The 24,177-nt window shown below is 39.8% G+C and overlaps 1 protein-coding gene across 7 annotated transcripts in view; it reads right to left on the bottom strand.

The window, feature by feature from the left end:
* Positions 1-24,177, bottom strand: part of LYN (LYN proto-oncogene, Src family tyrosine kinase) — a 52,968-nt gene that overhangs the window by 4,180 nt on the left and 24,611 nt on the right. For all 7 annotated transcript variants that reach the window (XM_065053578.1, XM_065053573.1, XM_065053572.1 and 4 more), the window contains exons 7-12: positions 23,597-23,746; positions 22,160-22,312; positions 15,674-15,856; positions 14,629-14,705; positions 4,490-4,643; positions 2,586-2,717 (exon numbers count right to left, since the gene is read on the bottom strand). In XM_065053578.1, the coding sequence (XP_064909650.1) occupies positions 2,586-2,717; positions 4,490-4,643; positions 14,629-14,705; positions 15,674-15,856; positions 22,160-22,312; positions 23,597-23,746 (849 nt within the window). The remainder of the gene's footprint in view (positions 1-2,585; positions 2,718-4,489; positions 4,644-14,628; positions 14,706-15,673; positions 15,857-22,159; positions 22,313-23,596; positions 23,747-24,177) is intronic.

The raw sequence follows: 24,177 nt of genomic DNA, 5'->3' as shown, positions 1-24,177 counted from the left end.
TGTGAAGACCAGCAGACATAACTGGAACGCAAGTATTGATGTTACCCATATTCCACATACTATATAATCATCTGGAAATCAGTTTTAACAATGAATTCAACTTATTTGCCAAGGGATTCAGATGCTTGTTTCATATTTCAGAGGTAGTTCCTGAAACTATAGTCCTACTAATTGCTTTGAGTTTCTCAGGAAGAGAAACAGCTGTTGGAATTTAAGAACAAAGATCACAAAAGCCCCAAGTTTCTTGGCTGGAAATGCTTCCTACCAAGTTGCCTGCCTAAATTTTCTTTATGGGTATTAACTACTTGCCAGTTTCAACTCAAACTATTTCAAATGCAGCTTTATGCTTAATACTGTCTAGTTGCTGAAGCTGGTTAATAATTCAAAATAATATTTTGAAGCATTCCCATTAGAACTGAAAAATAAATTTACTGTTTCTCTCCAGTGGCTGCTGGTTACAACCTGTCACTAGTTCACTCTTGCCATTCTGGGGTAATTCACCCAAACCTGTCACATCTCTTCATGTAAAGTAAATTAGTCACCCATTTATTTTGCTGTCCTTCTGATTCTTCAGTATCTACTTTCAGTCCAACAGGCTATTTCAATTTATACTTCTATTTAAAATAGACATATCCCTCTTTCGGCTTAATGTAAGCAATGCCTGCAAACTACTAGAATCTTCCAGTATGCAGTCAAAAGGCTTCCGCTTCTAATTGCTGGTTGACAAATGAATCCACAGTGTATGGCCTATTTATGGTGCTCATAAAAATGCTCCCATATTTAAAAAAAATACTGTCCAGACTTCCCCTAGAAGAGATATTTTCCCACAGTAGTACAGTGTCTGCTGTACACATTGATTTTGCTCTTAAAATAAAAATATGACATGTTTTATGGAGGTAAAGAATGAGCAGGCTTAGCTGGAATTAACTATTGGTTTGGGTTGTGTATTTTTGTAGTGCTGGTTTCCAGGTGAGCTCGTGGGTTTGTTCGGGGTAGGACAATTTTCAAGGCATCCAGAAATAATCTTGTGAGGCCATCTCAGCACAGGCAACTGTCTGGACACATGGGCATGTGCTAACAGGAAAAAAAAGGTATCCCGACTGTGGGAAGAACCATGCATTACTCAGCTGTGTACAACTCCCATCTGATACTTCCTGAGGACACAAGCAGTGCTTAGAACAGCTTTAGGAGGACCTGCTACTCAGTCACATATTTTATAGCCCTTACCTAAAAAACAACCCAGAGCATATGTTTAAACACTTAGCTGTGCAAGCAGTCCTATCACCTCTTGAAGTCTGAGGGGGCTACTCTTGAGCTTAAGTGCTTTCCTGGACTGGAGCCTTACTGAGCAATGAGAATGTCTGGTTTGGCTCTACCTCCTGTATGGAAAGTTGATATGTTCTTCCATACCATAGTGTAAAGTTGGCTGCCATCACCCCCTCCCCCCACCTCCTGGGGGGTCTGGTTTCCCTGTGCCCAGAGGTGTTGAGCCTACTGTCATTTCAGGGACTGGGGTCTGCCCCTTTGCTCTCTCTGGCAGTTCAGGATGCAGAATTACAGCTGCTCCTGAAGTGGTGGAGAGAATGTTTACACAGCAAGAGCTGCTGCACTGGAAGCACTGGGAAAGCTTTGCTTGGATGAAATATCTGCTCTCCCTTTACTGCCTGAAAACTGCAGGATCCTAAGAGTTCTTCTCAGAAGTTACTCCATCTATCAGATGTGTAGTACAGGCAAAAGTGCCTGTACTATTCCCATTTACCCACAGGATAAGAGAATTTAGGTCAATTTTCCATAACCTAGTAAGCTTAAATGAACGCAGTCTGCTGCCCGGAGTTAATCAGCTATGCCTGAGATGTGACAGTTTTGCGTGCATAAACATGCCCTTCATTCAAACTGTCTCTGTGCTGGAAACTTTAATACCTATTTTGTTTGACAGAAAGAAAAATCAAACATGAAGCACATAACCACTTCACAGATACCTAATGCAGCCACAACTGATGTACTCCTCTGTGGTCTCGTACCTGCTCCGCATGGAACAACGAAGAGTAAATATTCCTAGCAGTACATCAACACTGCTTTAGGGTCTGCTTTCATATTTGTTTAGATTATCTAACACTGACAAATTATTCCAGCCTATTTGCTTGTGAAAACATGCTTTCTTAGTATTTTCACATATTACAATATTAAAAGCCCCAGCAGCTTACACAGCACCTTTAGAACTTGCAGCACTGCATTCTTGCTATGGGACTCTGCTACTGACCTTAAAGCTGGGATCTGTGACTATGTGGCATTTTCTGCAGTTGTAACACCTTCTAAATATATAAAAAAATGACTATGTGTTCATGGTGCCATTAGATCTTTTGCTAAAATTCACCCCAAAGATGCATGTGTTCTACACGTATGGTGACTGTGAGTTTTCAAAGCAGTAACATTACTTGCAAGACATTTTCCAAATCACTGCTGTTGCTACTGTGAGATGCCAGCTCTTCCCTGTGGATTTTCTGTGTTACGGTTTTGTTGTTTGTTTGTTTGTTTTTAACACCAAAGTATAAATACAGAGTAACGGTATAAACACACGCCCATACCTGGATAAGGAATCTTTCCATATGTAACGATTTCATACAGGAGAATCCCAAATGACCACACATCAGATTTAATAGTGAAAGATCCATAGTTAATGGCCTCTGGTGCTGTCCATTTAATAGGGAATTTTGCACCTGTAAAAAATGTACAGTCTCAGTCACAGGCAAATTTAAACATCCAATATCAAGTCACTAGAAGGTCTTAAATGACTTGCCTATGACACCTCTAAATTAGCAAAGTTATCAGCAACTCCTTCTGTTCAAGAGTTACCAGCAGAGATGTGCTGCAGGACGCGTGTTGCCACACTGCATGTCCTGTGTCAGGGTGCAAATAAGATCCTGAAAGTTACATACCACCTTTTGACTCTTAGGTATGGTGAATTTTTGCTAAAAATACAGTCACCATTTTCCATTCTGCCCAGTGGTCAGGCACCAATCTTACAATTCCCATCACCTGGAACTTTGCAAGACTTTAACTAACTTTTCCTATTTTAAAGAAAGTCAGTTTAGCTTCAACATACACTTCAATGTGTTTCACATTCAGCCATAGATGCAAAAGCAGTAGCAGGTCATTTCTTAAGAAGTCGTATCTTGAAATACTGTCTCTCATTTCTAATTAACTGGTTCCAGAAAATCCCATACAAAAGCAAACTCCTTCCAGTCAAATAAGAGAAGTTCAATCAGCCTTTGTTGGGGAATATTACACTAGCTCTCCAGACAACAGAGTAATATAATACAAGCAGATTCTCTCTAGGCCCTTTTTAGCCTGTTCTATCATTCTGCCACAATGTACCAGGTAAGCTGGGAAACTTTTCTGAATGGCAGAAAACACATGAAAGAAACTTGGCATAAAGAATTTATCACCTGAAAGGCTATCAATATAAAATGTCCAGAGCTAGCTAAAAACCACAGATATGGGTTCTGTACCTCTGAAAACTGTTTAATCAGACCCTTCCCTCTAATCTATTGAATTATTGTTACCTAGTGACCACTGAATAGTTCATCTTCCTTTAATACCAAGTGTAGTGCATTGTTCTCATTCTTCCTCATACCTTAGTTCTTCCCCTCTTGTCCTACATTACCACAGTTTCCATCCAGACTGTATGAAAATATGAGGCAGTGTCTTTAAAACGAAAAGGGGAAAGCCAGCCAACAAACCTGTTCCGAAAAGTTATCCCAATGCAATCTGTGCATGGAAACAAATAAAGCTTTTCACTACAACGACCTGACCACACACTTCTTGAAAGGATCCTTGACAACATTAGCAAAACACACATGACAAAATCTAGAAAAATCTCTTTAACGCTGTGATTTCCCCTCTTGCCAGTGCTGACCCTGATGCGATGTCACTTCCCATCTGTGTGCTGAGTGGGGACATGATCCAGCCTTTTAGAGCCCCGACGCGCAGCAATGGTGCTGCTGGACAAACACATCAGTGCTGCAGCTCCTAAAGCAGCTTCAAAAGGTAAATAGTTCTGCTAAAGGTTTTCTTGTTACCAGCAACTACACCTGCTAGGGCTCCTTCCTCTCCCTAAGGGAAAGGAGGTGCATGTAGCACTTGAGGATGTGAAGAGAAAATAAGATCATATTTTCTTGGTATTTAATTCAGTGGGATGGAAACTGTGGCTGTGCAATTAATTTGTTGAATATAGAAACATATGTGTGCAGCTAAGTACTCTCAATTTTCTTTGTTATTCAAATTTATTTAAAATAAACTTTTCAAAAAGCCTGGGGAGCGCAGAAAGGTTATTTGTTTCCTCATTCTTTCTAAAAATTGTTAGCATTAGAATGCTGCCTCTAGGAAGCTGTTACAGCATTTTCTGTCCTTGGTGACCATATCATTGTTATGTACAGCCTCACTGCCTCCCAGAGGCTGAACTTTTAAAGACACAAATGAAAATACATACCTTCCCTTGCTGTATATTCATTGTCTTCGATGACTCTTGCTAGCCCAAAATCAGCAATTTTGCACATCAGTAAGTCCGAAACCAGAACATTTGCTGCTCTCAAATCTCGATGGATATAGTTTTTTCTTTCTATGTATGCCATCCCTTCTGCAATCTGTAACAAAAGAAACAACTATTTTGATATTTCAACACCACACACCACCATCAGCAGGTCTGAGCCCTCTGTTCTTTCAGTGTATCAGCAACACCACATCCAGCTTATTCATTACCAGTATCTTTGGAGCAATTTTTTGATGTAAGCAAGGAAATGGTGATTGCCATGGAAAACTTATGTGTAGATCCAGTCCTGCAAAACTATACTTACAGTAGCAGCTTCATAAGAAATGTTTGGGTGACTAACATCTGGCAGGATTAGAGATATGTATTAGAGACATTTCCCCAAAGAAAACCTTAATTAAGTGTTCCTACGATTTTGACTAAGATATTTTCTTCCTCAAACTATTAACCAGTTTTTTCCCCAAATACTAAGAAAATGGAAGGAAGGATACAGATGTTCTTTTAAGGGTTGACAAAGCAACTGTGCAGATAGTTAAAAACAAACAAACAAAACAACAACTTTCTATTTACCCAGTATAGGCCTGGACAATAAGGAAACAATCACTCAGATATGGCAAACAACTTTATAATTTTCTTCTACAGCAACATGTACCTGCTTATACACAAGGAGTGTTTGGCAACAGCAAGCTCTCAGATACTATCATAAGTAAATTTAATTTGTATTTCAGCAGCCGAAATTAATATCCTAACCAAAATAAAGATTAACAATGTCATCAAAATATGCACTGAAGATGATTTTTTTTCAGTATTTGCCCAGACTAACTTTTTTTTTTCCCCTGCCCTGAAGGAAAATATTTTACTTTTTGGAATGAAAGAAACTGAAATAATAGTTTCTACACTCAGAGCAATAAAACCACGTGTAGATCATAATCTGTGTAAAAGTTTAAGAGGAAGCAGGAAAAAATAAAAAAGAAACTTGGGGCTTGAGAGCTGTCGGTTTTTCCCTCCCCATCAGACTCTGGCAAGGGACCACTCCCAGGCAAGGTCCACAGTCCACCCTGTGCTGCAGGTACCTCTCCAGGACATCTGCAGGTGGGTGACAGACAGCTCGTCCTCAGCCACAGGGTTTGGGGAACACACAGGCTCCCATATGTGCTAAGGAAGCAGCAGTGAAGCAGGAAGGGTCCCAAGCACACCCATACCCTGGCTCTCTCCACCTCAGCAGAAGACAAGTGCTCAGGTCCCTTCTCAGCGCCAGAGGTGCTTGTTTCAGCTGTGCAGTAAAGCAAGCAGGAGCGCTTGACCAAATTTTAAGAAAACATTAACATCACTTCTGCTTAGCCTTTTTTAAAAAGTCCCCATGGGAGTACTGCAAAGGCACACACTGCCACCACTTACAACACAAAACCACACGGTCCTCGTTCCTCTTTTTCGGTTTAGGCACTGGAAAAAAAGAGCTGCTTGCCCTCCCACCTCCTTCCACTGCAAACCTCTTCTTACAAACCAATATATTCTTCAGAGCAGAGTGTTTTATTGCCCTTGTACTACACAGCGGGGTTCTGACACCAGACCAGAAAGGAACTCTGATGAACAGAATGAAGAACACCTGCATTTCACATTTTCTAGAAATAAGTAAGATGTTGTATAATGAAGGAAGCAGCTCCTAGCAAGTAATTGATGCAGAAAGTCTTACTAGAGACTTACAGACAAAAATAGAAGAGTAGTATTTGATTCAGAGCCCACTCTGCCTCTCCCTGCTCCCCATGCCGTTGCTTGGGTTTGGGGAGGACTGAGAGATGAAAGCGAAGGTTTTGCTGTAAGATCAGTGCCGAGGCTGGACTGGCCAGCTTGCCAGACAGGTCTGCTAATGTGACCTAAAATACATGAACCATCACAAAGGAATCAACTTTCCACCTACTTCCCTGTACAGATTTAACCTTTGGGTGAACTCACAAAAGAGACATTTGTGACGGCGATATTTAGTTTCCAAGCCCAACCAAGCACAGCCATTGAAAAGACCATTTTATTTCCTCTTATTTGTGCCAGACTCACTGTAGTCATAATCTGATCAGTCACAAATGAAGAATGTGACATCAAACAATTCATTATGTTTTCAGCAAATATAAACTACATTTCCATGTAATTCCCGGACAATGGTTTTGACTGTGCTGAATCAGAGAAATTCAAAGAAGCCACGTATGTACAAGCATTTGGACATGCAAAAAATTCCCAGGTAGGAAAAGAATAATGGGCAAGGAATTTTGAATGGGAGAGGGAGGGGAAACATGACAAATGGACTACAGAATTCACACATCTGGTCACTTTAAAACCTCTGCTTGTGGAAGAAGAAAAAAAAAAGAGGATTTATTTTAATCAAGGGAATGGGTGCCAGAGCCCGTGTGATAACTCCTTACGATAATTGTTGGGTTTTCATTGCCAAATGATATGTTAAATGTAGAGAAATTCATGGGAACAAAAGAAAATTAAAGCCTTTTCCCCCCTCTTTTAATGATCATTGTTACCTGCCAAGACTGTTCAGCTATGTGTAACTACTACTCAGGAGCAGGCTTGGAAAGCAAATTTGGGCTTCTGGAATATGTTTTGCGGCCTTTAAGAGAGGACTCTGCCTACACAAGTGTTACCACCAAGAAGGGAGCAGTTTCCCCTTCACCTTTAATGAACTACTGATGCACTTCTAGAAACACCCAAGTTAAATTCTTTTAAAAACAATCAACCAATCTCTGAATACTAGGAACTGTGTATCCAAAGCAAGAACGACGAGTAACTCACTAGTTCCTGGAAGAAATAAATCTGCTTATGCTCTTTCTGCCTGTAAAACAGGGTAATTACTCAACTTTCTGGAACACTTGTGGGTCATTTCACAAACAGGTACAAAACTCTTTCAAAACCCTGAACGAAAATGGTAACAAAAGCGTGGAACAAACAGTGTTGCTTTGAAAACATGCTTTCTCTACCTTCTGACCCATTTTTTTGTAGCTTCTGAAGGTATTTGGAGAAAGCAGCAAAAGCAGCAGAAGATTAAACAATAAGCCAGCCCTTTTCAGGAGGGGACACTGTGGTCACAGAAGGGCTACACCTTCTGAAAAGGTCACTTGGTCACAACTCCTATGCTTCCTTGGTGAAAAATCACAGTTCATGTGAAACAGCACATAGAGGGATGGGCAGTTAGATGTTTCTTTTCAAAAGGTGAGACTTGGTTATTTTGTTTGTGTGTTGTTTCTTTGGTTGTTTTTTTGTTTGTTTGTTTTTCCTACAAAACAGGAGACATTCTGGATTCCTTCGTAGCTCTGTTTTTCAACTAAAAGACATGCTTAATTTCAATTCCCATTCCAAAGTCTGTGATCTTCATTTGTAAGAGTTATTTCAAACAAACTGTGCCTTACACATAGGTTCCAATGTTGCTTATTCACGTAGATGAAGGGTTATGGCAAGGCATGTAATGGATTTCACTTATGCATTTCTAGGCTGTACGTAAAAATGTGGAATACTAAAGAAGCCTCATAGGATGCTTTGGCATCATGCTGAGAATGTATTATGTCATTTTGAGAAGGAAAACTAAGTGACACGGATCATGAAGAAGAGTGGAATGGAAACCAAAGGGAATGAAAGAATGGCCAAATATGAAGAACTTTTTTTTTTTCCTCAGGAAATGAAATTTTAAACAACCTAAAAGGCTGATAGGTACAACCTCATAGTTAAAAAGCCTCAGAAACAATGACACCATCAAAAAACCTCAGCAGTTACAAGTGCAAGTGCAAATCACACATTGTAAAGGCAGTGCCTGACAATAAGAAATTGGCAAATCTTACATGGTCAGAAACACCTGAAAATGATGAAGCCAGATTTAAAAAGTATAAAATATAAGAAAAACGAGAAGAGATCACCCACAAAAAGTGCTACAAATAGTAAGTATAAGCAGGGTGCATTAGTAACAGGACAAGACCAAGGAAAATGCCCACATTAAATGAATGATTAAATGATGAAGATTACCTGCAAATTGCACAGAGAAGTTTTTAAGTGTGTGCCTTTGCTTCAGTCTCCACGGAAAGGGCCAAGGATACACACATTGTAAAGAGATAAGAACACTGGATGAAAAAGGGAAGGAACTAGGCCAGGACAGTTTTTGTGGATAGAGGTGGTTTGTGAGACACCTGGAAACTGTCATTAAATCCAAACTCACAGATCCTCACTCGTCTACAAGGCAGGCAAGTAAAATAGGAAAAAAAGAAAAAAGTAAGTGAAGAATCAGTATTCAAAGTTGAGCCGAGTTTTTATTTGGTTACAAATGAAGTCAACTGTGGGAAAACAAAACCAAACCAAACCCACAAACAACCACAAAAGGTTATGACTTACAGCTTCCAAAATATTGAGAAAAATAGGCTAAGAACCTTTCCAGTCCTCTCCTGTCCTATTTTAAATGAAAGCCATGTAGAAATGATTACTTAGAGATGGTTTAGGTATGCTTTTAAGAGATTTCCCATTGTGTTGGTGGATGTGGCTTTTTACTCTTTCGAGGATCTGCATTATAAAACTACACGTGCAAGCACAGGCAACAGAAGGCAGGGGTTGGTGCATAAAGGTAGCTTCAAAATTCCCCTTGCATCGCTGCTGCCTGCGAGACAGGCAGGGATGAACAGCTGCACCCACTACCCAGGGCTGCTCTGGGGCTGGGAAGATGCTCCTGGGGGTCCAGCCGTGACAGGGACATCCTGATTGCATCCTTCATCCTTTGCTCAGTGGGTGGGGGATGGTGGCCTCAGAGCTGCTCTCAGTTGCCCACCAGCTGAGGGCCAGGGCTCAGTGGGATGCTCCTGCCCAAGCAAGTAAAGCAGCACAAAAACCAGACTGCAAATGAGTGCAAAGCACTCAGGGTGGGAGGGAGCATCCTGCTGGTGAATTTGAAGCAGAGGAAATAATGGAGCATATCCTGAGGTCCACGCTGCCTTAAATTTGTTAATTCTAAATTTCTAGGGAAGCACCTCACTAAAAAACAGTCTCCAGTTTTGAAAGGTTTGAAGCAAACATGCTGTTTATCTGGACAAGACTGTTTTTGGTCTGGGATTAACCAAAACCAGCTTCTTTTCAATAATGTCCGATAAAATAAAATATACTTCTTGATCACAGAGTTTTCCAAAAGGGAGTTCATCTTCATGTGACTGTCTATGAAGCACGTGTCGACCCTTTGTATCTGGCAACTGAAAACTGTTTTTAAATAGTCACATTTTAATCTTCAAGTGATATGTAAGTGTAATACAAATTTTCAGTTTGTAACAGTGCTTATCTTAAAGCTGAAGTCAGGAGAGGCAGCAAAAACACGTTCCTCTCGCTCCAGTTGAGCAGCTGTGTAGTCAAAACAGACCCACAGGGAAAAAAAGGATTAGTAAAGTAACATATATAATTAGGCACTGGACCTTTAGAGGGTATTATTAAAAATGAAAGAAACCTGAAAAGGAATATGGCAAAACCTCAGTGGAAATCTCTCAATGGCAAGTAAGCATTAAAATTAATTCTAATTTAGGACTTTCTTCCATCCCCTTAAACAAGAGGAGAGGGATTAAAACAGTGCATCAAAAAATCTCCATTAATGTTATTCTAGGTTTCTTGTTATTTTAATGACATTGTAGCCCTAGAAGGCAGAAAGAAGAGTTGCCAGTGAAGTTGTAAATCATAAAAGAATTAACGAAAGTATCAGCGCTGCACAGGCGAGTAGAAAGACTGTTTTTATGACAAAGTTTTGACCAGTTTGAAAGTTATAATGTGAGTATGTTCAGTAACAACTGATATAATTTTCCTAACCACAGCCACCACACTTGTGTGTGCTACACAGTAGATAATGGTTTTGCATAAGAAGGACGTAGAGTTTAGACATGCAAAAGGTTCACTGAACTTGCATCGGACATTCTCAGCAGATCTCATCAAACAGAAGCAAGTACGATTTCCAGAACTGTGAAATAAAGAAATGAGAGCTCTTTGGGTAAATTACCCCTGGGGCAAGACAAAAACTAACTAGTAAAATCCAGAGTCTGCCAGTCGCTTTTGTGCTGAAGGAGCCAGGATGCTGCCTGCTGATGACCAAGGGGAAGACAGGCAGTCCACGCATTGACTGGTTTGGCATTAGCGAGATTTGGCAGTACAGCTCATGGATAAAGCAGTGAAATTAATTTACACTCCAAGTCATCAGTGGGAAACAACAGCTAACAGCACCTTTCAGTTCCCTAAGCTGACAGGCAGAAGTCCCAGGAAGGGGAACCGCTTGTGAACTGTGTCAGCGAACACCTGCCAGACACAGGGCAGCTGCAAGACTGGCCACTGAGGCACCAGCAGCCGTCACACAGGCAGGGAAAGGGGCTCAGATTTTGCCTTCTCCACAATCCTGGCTGTTTCTGGAATGTCAGACATACTGACAGTTCTGCTCTGCACTAAAAGGAGGTAGTATGTGCTTGAAGCTTCCTTTAACACACACTCGTTTCAGAGACTTCTAGCATTCATCTCTTGTGGCCAAAATAATCTTTGCCAGGGCACAGCTAACACTAGATTTCCCCAGCCCCTACTCATATGCACTAATTAAAACACAAAAGAGAAACTTCAGCTCTTTCAGAGGGCAGATTGATTTAGAAACTGAGCTGGGCCACCTGTCTAGCAACCATTTTCTTGTCATGTTTCCCACAAGCCTAATTTCATAAATGGTGATTGTTAGTACAGCAAAAAAAAACCCATAAAAATCCTGAATCCACAGCTGGACACTAAAGCAGTCACTCAATGCAAGTGTAAGCAAGCAGAATCACAGAATCAGGGAACAGTTTGGGTTGGGAGGAACCTTCACAGCTCATCCAGTCCAACCCCCCTGCAATGAGCAGGGACATCTTCAACCAGATCAGGTTGCTCAGAGCCCCGTCCAGTCTGGCCTTGAATGTCTCCAGAGATGGGGCCTCTTCACCTCTCTGGGCAACCTGGGCCAGGGTTTCACCACCCTCACTGTAAAAAAAATTTCTTCCTTATATCTAGTTTAAATCTCCCCCCTTTTAGTTTAAAACTGTTACCCATGTCCTATCCCTACAGGCCTTATTAATAAGTCTGTCCCTAGTACTCAGCTATCACTGTCAAAAATGGCAATTGGTGAGTGTGGATGTTAGGCTATCAAAACAGCAAAATCACTATGGCAGAGTAGGAGTATATTTGATTACTTGCTTGAAAAATGCTCCTTCCTTTTTTTTTTTTTTTTTTAAATTTTGCCTAGGGGAGCAATCCTTTCCTTTTTATAAAATCAGGACTTTTTACCCCTTGTAAATGCAGATTTCTTTCAAGACTGTTCAAGGCAAATGCGTTATGAAGTCGGTGAGTGGTGCACTAACAGCAGTCTGGCAATGGAAACACCAACCCCCAGCACTCTGCAACACCACCTGGAGAATCCACTTCAGCTGGGGGTTCATCTTCAACTACCTGCACTACATGCTTCAGGTATCGAATAGTCACAGAGACTACATCCTCCTCTCTCTTCCTCCCATTCCCAGTCCCTCATTATCTGACAAGGCCATTCCTAAGTTAGTAATGGCCATTCCTCTGGATAAAAAGGCAACATACTGAGTGAAAACACTTTTTGTCCATTTTTCTCCTGCTGTATGGCAAGTCCATTGGTAACACACCCTTCTGCAACGGGCTGGGTTTGCTCAGCAAAATTTTTGTTACAGCAGATGTTCTGCCTGCAGACATGTGGATGCCAGAAAGGCAGCTCTGTGGCATGACTGGGAGCAGGTCAGCCTCATGCAACATCACTGATGTATGAGGGGAAATGCAAGCCAATCCTCAGCCACCATGTTTTGCATTTTCAGTCTTTCTGAGAAGCTGGGATAGTCTGGTAAACGGCCTTGCCAGAATGGTGTGATTAGACAGTCATTAAGAGCTCAAGTGTGTGTTCACCAAGGCAAAAAAGATATCCCTGATCTTATTTAAGTAGTTCACCATGAACTTCCTTCTATGCTTTAATTTTTATTTTTATTTTTGTATAAACCAGAGTCATACCAAAAATACTAGACACATTTGAAGTTCTCCTTTATATACAGCCTACATTCTGGAAAAGTGTGATCCATGGGTCTGCAGTAAAATTACCATTATCTTTGCAGTAGGCCAACAGAGTTTGAAAATATTTTTGTCTTTCTTTTGCCCTAAACACCCATCAATTAACATTCAGACTATCAGAGTTAGAGAAGACCAGTGGAACATCTGTGCTGGGCAGAGGGAAATATCAGGTCTGAGAACCACATGCAGCCTGCAAGTCTATTCCACAGAGTCCTCATATCACCCAGCGGCATTAAGGGCTCTTTACAAATGTGCTCAACAAACCTCTACATTCTTCCTGTAAGAAAAATCCCAGTATCTCTGTTCCAAAGTTTTGTTTGGGCTGCAGCTAGAAATGCTTTGCTTTCAGATGACTCTGCAACCCAAGGCACGGCTCGCCCTCGGGAATTTCTGTTGATAGTCTACATCCTATGTGAAGAGAGGGATTTCTCATATCACCTGTGCTGCAGAAGGTCCTGGGCCCCAAGGTCAAATGCAGGAGCTGCCTCTGAGAGGGTGCTGTCAGATCAAGGTGACAAGTGATGTCCATATCAAGTGACCCAACCTTCAAAGCTTTGTGAATGACAATCACTGACCCCTGTCATCTTGGAAGTGATTTAGCCATGTTGTTAGTTAGCATTGCTCTCTAGTTCATTAAGCTTTTTAAGACTTAGATTTCTGAAAACACAATATTAATTTAAAATGAACACGACGTCCCTAACTCCAATAAAAAGGTCTGCTATAAAACCACATCTGCTTTCCTCTCCATATCCTGGGCCTCCTTTCATATCACTACTCATAGATATTCTTCTCTCCCTTGAATTTTACACAATATTGTCAAAGCTACATTTCTTTTCCTGCCCACTGTTATTCATCTCACTTGACCATGACCCAGGATCCATCAAGTTTTCCACATCTACAAAGCTTTGGCCCCGCCGCTAAGTTTTCAAGGACAAGTTCCCCAAAGAGTTCAGAAAACTTTGAAAGCCTATAGCTACACTGAACCAAAAATTATAGCAAAACAGCTCCTGCATTGAATCTATGTTAAATAAAAATCTCTATTTGATGTATTCAACATCTATATAACAATATGTGATACATAATATACGATAGGATAGTTCCAGTTGGAAAGGATCTCCAGCAATCATCTAGTCTAACTGCGTGACCACTTCAGGCCACTTTAAACAAAAGTAACAGCATGTTGTTAAGAGCATTGTCCAGATGTCTCTCAAACACTGACAGGCTTGGGGTATCGACCACTTCTCTAAGAAGCCTGTTCCAGTGTTAAACCACCCTCTCAGTAAATAGATGCTTCCTAATATCTAATCTTGCATTTATTCGTATAGCATGGGGCTCCAGGCACCTTTGATCCAGTCTTTGACACACAAATCAGCCTGGGGTCTCTCTCTACAACTTTCTTTTCTGACATGGGATAACTTGTGTACTACTTTTGAAACAGTCATCATGGCTGATCAATCATATACTAGTACCTGAAATGTCATTTGATTTGATTTCATTTATTTCACTGTAACTTATGTTAGAATTTGAAGCCAATGATAGTCTGTTGAGGTTAACAGAGAAGTCTGACAAACAGATCTATCTTAAGAAGTAAAAACAACACAGATGTTAACACTGAAGGAATCTCATAAGCAGAGACTCACAAACTTGTATTTACACTTTCAACTCACAGCTGCTCAAAGCAAAAACAACCTTTCCATGAAGAAAAGTGGCTGTGTACCACTGCCATCTCAGCAGGGTACCATCACCATCTAAGCAGGTCACCTGCAGTATCTAAGAGCTAAGCCTAACAAAACATAATCCCTCTGAAATATCTTTTTTCTATTCCCTCCTTTCAATTAACCTTATTTACTCAGACCCAAACTTATTTGAAAATCATGTTATTTTTTAATGGAAAAAAAAAAAATAGGATAAAGTTGCCCAGCATGAGTTTCAGACTCAGAGAGAAATAAACTCTCTTAATTTTGAGCGTATTTCTTAAAATTTACCTGAGCAGAGAAGTCAATTAGCTTTGGAAGCATCAATTTACTTCCTTCATCACTCTTCAGAAAATCCAGCAAGCTTCCTGTGACCACAGAGAAAGAGTCAGTCAGTGCAGCTCATTATAATACCGAAATAAAGTCACACCAGGTCCCCAGTCTTCTGGATCACAGTGAAGTGTTTTGATGTATTTTACAGTGAAGTGTTTTGATGTATTACAGTGTTTTACAGTGAAGTGTTTTGATATATTTTCAAGGTGACTACAGTAAACCAGTCTCTGTACAGGGTATAACATCTGTAACAGCCAGGTCAGCATGTCAAGCATCCAAGTTTTGCCGGTTTCCTGGGCACAGAAAACTCTCATCAGACCACACCTTAGTTCAGTGATGCTGAATTTGATAATTACCCTATTCTATGGTCTATCAGGAAAGCTGTCTAGGAGAATCACACATCAATCCTTTCCAAATTATAGAGAACAAAGTGGTTCAACAGTAGCAGTTGTTTCTGAAGGGATCAGCAGAACTGCTTGAAAGCAGAACAAACCATAAAAACTACAACCCAAGACAAGCTGAGAAGGAAACTTCACTTATTTTGTGTAGTGATGCTCTAATAAAACTTCTCCTTTCCTCATAGTGCAGCAATCCTTGCAGGACCACTCACCCCTCACCTTATTACACACATATTTATCAATTCAAGGGCCTTATAAGGCAATTTCTAAGGCTTCTTTTAATTGCCTTACTGTGACACTAGACATAAAAGTTGGGTAGGGAACACAAGGGAACTGGAGCTATTTTGGGGGTTGCATCTAAAACAATTAAAAATGCTACACTTAAGAAAACTGTAAAAATAGTTTATTTCACAAATACAATGAGGAATCATAAAATTAAATCCTCAGTCCTCCTCTAATATACTCCTTCACTTCTTATCAGAGCATTCGAAAGAATAATGCTAAAATACCAAGTTTTCCCTTTTTATTCCTTCCTTTTTAAAGAATGGGGACCAATTTAGGAGAGTTTACTACAACATTGCTTGCAGATCCAATGTTGTTCCTACCTTTTGCCATGAATTCTGTTATAATATAAATAGGTTCTTCTTTGGTCACTACAGCATAAAGCCTAACGAGCTTATCATGCTGAAGTGTTTTCATGAGGTTGGCTTCCTCCAGGAAGGCTTGTGCAGACATCGTTCCAGGCTTCAGAGTCTTCACAGCCACTTTGGTACTGTTGTGATAATAACCTAGAAGGAGGGAATATGTTCAGTGCACTTGAAGTCACTCTGTGCCGCACAGCACCCTGACTCGTAGGAATTTGCAAAGCAGGTGAGGTTGGATTCCAGGAATAGCTAAGAGCCTGAGAGCAAGTGCCACAAATATTTATGCTAGAATTCCTTTTTATTTTGCCACCGACACAATGTTGCAGTGAAAAAAATAATCCGTTCCCGATTGTTAGAAATCAGTTATCTGAAAAAAAAAATGAAGCAAGCAAATCATCTTACTTCATACCAAGTTTTCATTTTCAGGTATTCCATAAAATATTCCAACAGCCAAGAGATGTTTTAATGAATGTCCACATAAATTGTCTCAAAATCTAACAGAGTCCATGGATTGCTTGCAAGATTCTGGAGTGTCTTTAAATACCACAATTATAACCATTGTACTCATGCCAGTCTCATAATCCTTTCTGTAACCCTCAGTGCTCAAAACAGCATTACAGGAAAGCACAATCAAATGAGGATTCTTATGACCAATAAAGATACGCTGCCAGGACTGCAATCCTCCAGTGTTCAGAGCAAGATTTAAAATGTGATAACTTTTTATCACATAGCTCATGCCAAGAGTTGAAGTGACTGTGGCCGTTTCATTTATCTGCTTATCAAACCTTCTAACGTAATATTGTAATTATATAAAAAGAGCAACTATCAGTAAAGAGAAAAGCAGTGAGTTATTTTCTGCTCTAATGTTTTCCAAACATTAAATAAATGTTAAAATAGCACTAAAATAACAATAGCATAACAAGCATTGATCATAAAGTTAATCTTGTAAAGTCATTTAATTTGAAAAAGAAAATAAGACAAAGAGAAAAATATAAATACAACTTCCTCCTAACTTTTCAGATTTACAGAACATTCCAGGAAAATCAAACCCCAGCCTTTTTTCCCCCACTGTACCCATTTCAACATTGCAAAAATATTTCTTGGAAGAGGTAAAACCTTCATGACCCAATGAAACAGTCTCATTTCCTTACTCAGCAACAATCCAGACAGTGTTATAGCAATGGCTACATCTCTAAATTGTGGCTGTAGAATCATAAAATGGCTTGAGTTGGCAAGGACCTTTAAAGGTCATCTAGTCCAACCCCCCCTGCAATGAGCAGGGACATCTTCCGCAATGTCTTCATACTATTTATCATCTTAACATAGGAAATCAGTGGCAAAGCAAGAAACTCGTTTTCAGATCTTAAGTGATTGCTCCAACTACTCTTCCATCATCTTTCTTACAGAAGTATCACCACCTGAGAAAAGCCACAAAAGCTACTATGTCTATCACAAATTATTCACCTCCTTGATTATGAAACATATTTTTCCAACCATGGTCACGTCAAAGCATAACAAAGATATGCCTCTGGATGATCTAATAATAAGAACTAACTACTACAGGTCAAATTCTGCTGTTAAAGTTCAGGTATACAATTTATATCTATCAGGAAAACAGATATTAAATACACCACTTCCTGCCTATGAAGAACCTTATTTGTATCATTTCTACTTTTCCATCCCATACCCTAAAGCAAAGCACTCTCAATTTGCTGAATGCTCTGCTGAACATACTAATTAATATCATTATTTCTGTGAAGCAACTATGACCAACACACAGCATTAACAATGTAACAGTATTTTACATTCACCAAAGAGATCCATCAAACAAGGATTCTACTTAAAGTTTACTACAACACCTCAAGTGATAGTGAGGTTGGATGGTAACACAAAAAGCAGATTTGCTGAGAGCAATAGAGATAATTGATCCTGGTCTCTCTGATGTTCACTTATTTCATCAGGTTTTGGGAGGGATGTGACATCAAAACACCGAGGAAAAGTGGTTGTGAACTCCATGAACACACACAATGGCATCTGTAAAAAACAAGACCCTTGACAGGTTGGTAAAAATGGAATTTGTCACCTCTTTTGCCCATCCACCATCAGCAAAAGCAGCATTAGCTTGACTTGGGCTGGGTACCACATCAGACCTGGAGCAGACAGCACCTTTTTAGTGTGCATCTGTACCACCTGCTCTTAAAAAAGTTGTGGTCATCATGCCAGATCACTTATCCTGAGAACTTCTGAAGTAGTTTCCATAAAGATCATCTGCTTTGCAGGCACATTCTTACTGTACAGGTAAGAAACTGCAGCCTGTGCAGGTGGAGGGAAAACTGGTGACCCCAAAGCATTTCAGCAGGTGACAGCAAATGTAACGTTCAGTCTGCATCACAGAAGGATTCCAGCAATGCACAGGGAGCTGTGGGAAGGGGTGGCTACAGCACTGCCTCACCCTCACTTTGTACAGTACCTGGGGCTCTGAACCCTTCACTAACGCCTCCATGGCTGAGCTGAACTTGGTTCCGGGTCTAGGCCCAGCACTTGCTATATCACAATATTCTTTGCCACATGACATTAGTGAACATATGGTCAGTTTGCTGCCTAAACATGAGTTCAAAAGGATAGCTAAGCAACAGAATTCCTGCTTGTACCTAGAACAGCTGACATAAAATTCAGATCCTTTGCAGCTAACATTAAGTTCATCTGTGTGCTTTAAAATCAATTTCTGACACCGATGAGATGTACTGGTGAGTTTTCTTCATTCATTTTAGATGTCTTTTATTTTCTGCAATATGATTTTTTCTGATTTTTCTAACAGTTCCATTAAAAAATACACCTCCAAAATTTGTATTACTTATATTCTAATTTGGGGTTACCGAATAAAAGAACCTTTTACACCTGAGACGCAAGCAAAATGTGTCTTATTAATAAAATACACTATAACGGCTCCATTTGGCTTGTTAACTTTTCTCTTAGCCTTGCTTGAAAATTCTCTTCATGGATTATTAATATCACAGAGCATTATGGTTCACATCATATCAGTGCATACTAGGAACAAAAATGCATAAAACATAGACCCTGTTTTTGCAGTGGTACTCTGGTTCATCACATCACTAAAGAAGCTGCCCAGATGCATTGAACCCCATGGTCAAAAAACCTTTCATACCAACACAGGAAGCAAGTCCCTCTGTGGTTTAGATTCCTGTTAAAAATTAAATGTGATGCAAGCAATAGTATGCAAGTCTGAGGAGTGCGATGATGTCTTAAACAGAGACATGTTCTCTATGTTAAAATAGAATCCTCCGAAAACTGCTAGTGTTTCAGGTAAGTTTATGTCAGATATTATTACCATTATTTTGACAGAGTAGTATTTCGGACAGCTGGGTTGCCACCAAATTCTTGCATGGGCTTAATCAGGCCAAGCTGTGATATGAATTTATAACAAACAGTAATGAGGTCATGCCTCCCATTTCTGATCAGATCTCCAGGTCTCCAGATCCGAATCTCTGTGTAAAGGAAACTCTTCAGAGTTGAAGGAGATTCACCTGCCCACTTTATTAGTGACAAAGACTCTCTTCACAGGTTCACTGGAGCTTTCAGAAGGAGCACAGCCAAGTGCTTGGGGATATAGGAGTCTGGTTTTTGCTCCTAGGCTTTTCTCAGTCCTCCCATAACATAACTCCCTCCGAGATGTGCAAGATGTCAACTTGGAAGCCCAAAGAGTATTTATAGACAAACTAAAATGAAAAGGCTATAAAAGATAATGGTAGCAGATCTTCACATTGCAGTAACAGTATTGCGCCGTCTTTCCATATATCACAGAAGTGTTGAAGTTGGAAGGCATCTCTTGAAGACACCTGGTCCCAACCCACTGATCAAGCAGAGCCACCTCCAGCCATCCAGCACTATGTCTAGATAGCTTTTGAATATCCCTCCAAGGACAGAGGCTCCACAATGTCTCTGGGCAACCTGTGTCAGTGCTTGGGAAAAAGTGTTGATGTTCAGAGGGAAACTCCTGTGTTTCACTGTGTACCCACCACCTCTGGTCCTGTCACTGGGCACCATTGAAAAGAGCCTGGCTCGGTCCACTTTGCACTCTCCCTTCAATATTTGTATATACTGATGAGATGCCCCTGAGTCTCCTCCTCTCCAGGCTGAACAGTCTCAGCTCTCTCAGGCTTTCCTCATGTGAGATGCTTCAGTCCCTTCATCATCTTCGTGGCCCTTTGCTGGACTCTTCTCCAGTAGCTCTACATCTCTCTTAACTGGGGAGCCCAGTTCCTCTGAACAGGACACTGTTCCCTCTGAAACTACAATTCTAAGTACTCTTATCAAGAATAAATGTATTCAGTAATTGAACCATGGAACAATATTTCTCTCTAATTCACACTATGGCTTAAAAATACATTTGTTCTACATGAGGCGAGCATATAACAACTAGCTCTTTAATCAAGAGAGCACATCAACCGGGTTATTTCTCAGTACCTCTACATAATTCCTGATGCCTCTGGTTGGTCATTACAATAAAGAGCGTTTGTTGACACCCCTGTACCACCCAGCTGACCTAATACACCTTTTCCAGCTTGTACTTCCCCAGTTCTAAGATTAACCATGCTCCCTATTCAAGAGGGCCTGCGCCGTGCAAAGCAGCCTCTCTCGCTTCAGAAAGGAAGCAGAGAAGAGGAAACACAGCGATCACTTTCACAGTACATTAGTTTTTCTCACAGTGCAGTGATTCAGATACAGGGGTTAGGCCTAATTTAGATGTTAAAATAATGATACAAACAAGAGGAAACATCTTGAACCAGAAACACCCTTTCAAAGTTTCTTGCCTCTGTGTGTGTGTGTGTGTGTGTGTGTGTGTGTGTGTGTGTGCAGAAGTAGTCACTTCCCAAAATGATCTGCATTTTCAAGCAGGTGATTACTTTCTGCCACAGTGTCTTTCATAGCATTTCAGTGTCAGTTAAGCATTTCTTGCCCTGGTTTATTAGACACGAAAACCTGCACAACGACTGACACTTGCCTTAACTAGTATGTAAATTATCATTCATGTATATCATAAGCTAGAAGCTTAAGTCTTACTTATGAAGGTAGACATAAGGCTGAACTTGGCTACACTATATTACAGAGATGCGCTGCTTGTATGTTTTTTACACTATTTATATCAAAAGATTGCACCTACCACTGAATTAAAGCTTCCTGGCTGACACTGTAGTTGTGTGTGGAGTGTGCTACTCAAACATCATTCTGTGCTTTACTTTTCTAAACGAGCGCATCTCTTCAAAGCAATGACATTCCCATCAGACTGCTGCACTCCCATGTGGTATCAGAGCTCCCTTCAAGCTTTGTGTCTTCTAATAAGCTTTGAGATACAATTTTATTTTGCTCAGAAATGCCCTGCCTATAGAAACTTGTTAATTAATAACAATAATAATCTGTTGGATTATTATAATAATAATTTTATTACTATTTAAATATAGCCATCAAAAAGGAGATTCAGGGAAGGGTTAAGACAATTATCTGAAAAAAACACCATAATAAAGACTTTGGGAGAAAAATACAGTTTACTTCAAATAAAATGGTAAGCGGTAATAAGCGTATAAGTAATGAACAGCACGCAGAACATGCAATATGGAACCCAAAAGAATACTCAGACATCATTTCAAAGCAAGAGGGTTAAATATTTTTGCAGAATATGATTAGACAGTGACCACAGCCCCTTGCCACAGGAAGTGAGAGAGGCTGAAAAAATAATTATGGTTATAATAACTAAACACTATATTTTCTTGCCTGATGTATATTAACACAACTTGTAAGCCTTATGACACTTTCATTCTTGAAGACCTGCACGATAGTTCAAGGTAGGGGGAGATCAGTCTCTAATCTTCTCACTAAATAATTCACCCAGTTTCTCAGTAGCAACCTGGCAGGCAATAATCTTGGATTAAGTGTCTCTGTTTTTCACTCAATATGGCAAGCCCATGCTTATATTGCAGCCTTTTCTTTACCAAAAGACAATGAAAACTGTACACGTAATTCACTAAAAGACATTATTTCTTTCTGTGTCAGGCTCTTAACCTGTTTCTGATTTGAAACAAAGTTCTGAGGTGCCCACTAGTTTTGAGAATCGGGAGTCACATCTTAACCTCCTACTTACCCCACAAAACGTAACCAAAAATACCCCACCCTATTGTCTTCAACCCTCTAAATTAGAGTGCTTACTCACTATTTTTTTTCCATTAAAAAACACCAAAGAATTTGTTCCCTGATATCACATATCTTCCCCCTCGCAAATCCTCTCTCCTCACAACAAGGTATAGTCTGGTCCTGATTGTGCTGTTCTGTAAGTATATCGGACCAGGTTCATGTCCACTATTATTCTGAGTAACTTTGAAATGATGCTTGTTTTAGAGGACTTAAATACTCTTTCTAAAGACATAAACTTACCCATCCAGACTTCTCCAAACTGACCAGCTCCAAGTTTTTTCACTAATTTAATGGATTCCCGTGGAATTTCCCAAGCGTCTTTATCCCATGGTTTTTGAGGTTTAGGACTAATACAAGCCTTTTCCAACTTTCTGCATAAGCCATCCGATTGCTCTGGTTTTGAAAGGAAGAACAAAATACAAAATCAGTTACACTTCTGTGCCTCATGGCTTGAGACAAACATTACTTAATTGCAGGTATGCACTAACCAGCTCCAAATAATGTTAAGAATAATCAGATGTTTTGATGCGTACGTAACTTTTCTGGTTCTTTCACATAACTTTAAGCACCTCTGAACTGAAATCTGGTATTCAGAGAAAAATTTAATAAAGAAGTGTCACATGTGTCTGGTTAGCATCAGATTATTAAGGAGTTTTAGTACAATTTCTACCAAATAAATACAATATAAGATCTGGTTGCTGACAGTATGTTGATGAAGATACACACTGGAGTCAGCCTTGGGACTGTATTCTGAATTTACCATTAAGTTTTCTTGCAGCATGGTTTCAGACACTTTGCATGCAAGCATAAGTAGGACACCATTATTTTTTATCCAGCACTGACCAGCTATAACTTTAATACAAATGTCAAATAATTCTCAGGTTTTCCAGCTGTGCCATTGCCACACATGTCTAGCAGCTCAGAGAAATGTCCTGGCCAAGTTATCAGTGTGCCTTTGAAAAATCACTCTGTAATTTTCTGTCCTACATTTTTCATCTTTTCTGTCTTCTCAGTTACAGGACTGAAAAAAACCCCTATTTTGGAGCTATCCATCAGGAGGTTATGCAGAATGAAAAGTCATTTTTGTAGCTAAAACATAGGTAGAAACTAATCCATCTTCTCTCCCACCCCCTGCTTTTTTAATATATAATAAATGTATACATGCTATGTGGGTGAAATTTTTTTTCTTTAAAGTCAAAGGAATGTTACTTCATTCAAAACACCATTAACAATAAATAAATAAATTTACAGGAAAAATAAAAACAATTCCATATTCAACACCAGATAACAAGAAGACATTCATTCACAAGTCTTGACATATTTCTGCTAATTGTGAATACAAATTTACTCTCAAATACAGAATTAATTTATATACAGTGCCAGCAATTCTGACTATAGCTTCACATAGTCATAACTTTGATGGGTGTTTTATAAAGCTGCTCTTTATTTTACAATGATATGCCACTGAGCAAGCAGCATTTGGTCTGATTATGATAACATTACTTTACTTCCAACCAGTTTTACTTTATCTTTGATAACATGCATGCCTGGCTTTATTAGGATTAAAAAAAAGAAAAAGATGAAAAGGTTAGAAACAAAGCAAGAAAACATTTTTTTTCCTTCACAGGAAATAATGGCTGTATACTATTAAGTAATTCACTAGCTGATTTAACTTACTTTGATAATGTTTGATCATATCATTGATGTTGGGAAAAGTTATTCTTGGAGAGATGTAAAATCCTCCATTGTCTAGACTCCTAATTTTGTAGTGCTTAATAACATCACCATGCTGCGGATCATAGTCTCTTATGGAGAGAGAATAGCTGCCTGTGGATAAAGAAAGAGCAATCATTAAGAGACAGCAAAAGTCTGTGCACATACAGTTGAACCTAACACAATTGCCTTTTTGTCTGTTTTTCTTTTTTCCTCCCTTATTTCCTCAAAAAGCATTTTGCAATGCTTTTTGCAATGCTAACAGGAGGAAGTTAGCCAACAGCCCATCCTGAACTGGTCACCAAAATGCTTACAGTCACACTTTCTTTTTCAGTTTTATTCAACAAACTCAGGAGATCCATAAGCTAGGCAGCTCCACATCCAACACCCACTTCTGCAGAAAGTCCCCCCAGATCAAGGGGAACCAGCTGGGAAAGCAAGATCAGAGCTGTTCCAGTCCTCAGGGAGAAGCTGAAATTTGGAGATCAGCATTTTGGAAAAGGAATCTGCTGGATGTCATGGGCCAGCTAGCACAAGGGCAGCTC

The sequence above is a fragment of the Columba livia genome, chromosome 2 (assembly GCF_036013475.1).
Source record: "Columba livia isolate bColLiv1 breed racing homer chromosome 2, bColLiv1.pat.W.v2, whole genome shotgun sequence".
Classification (NCBI taxonomy): domain Eukaryota; kingdom Metazoa; phylum Chordata; class Aves; order Columbiformes; family Columbidae; genus Columba; species Columba livia.
This window is presented reverse-complemented; position numbering and strand designations above follow the sequence as displayed.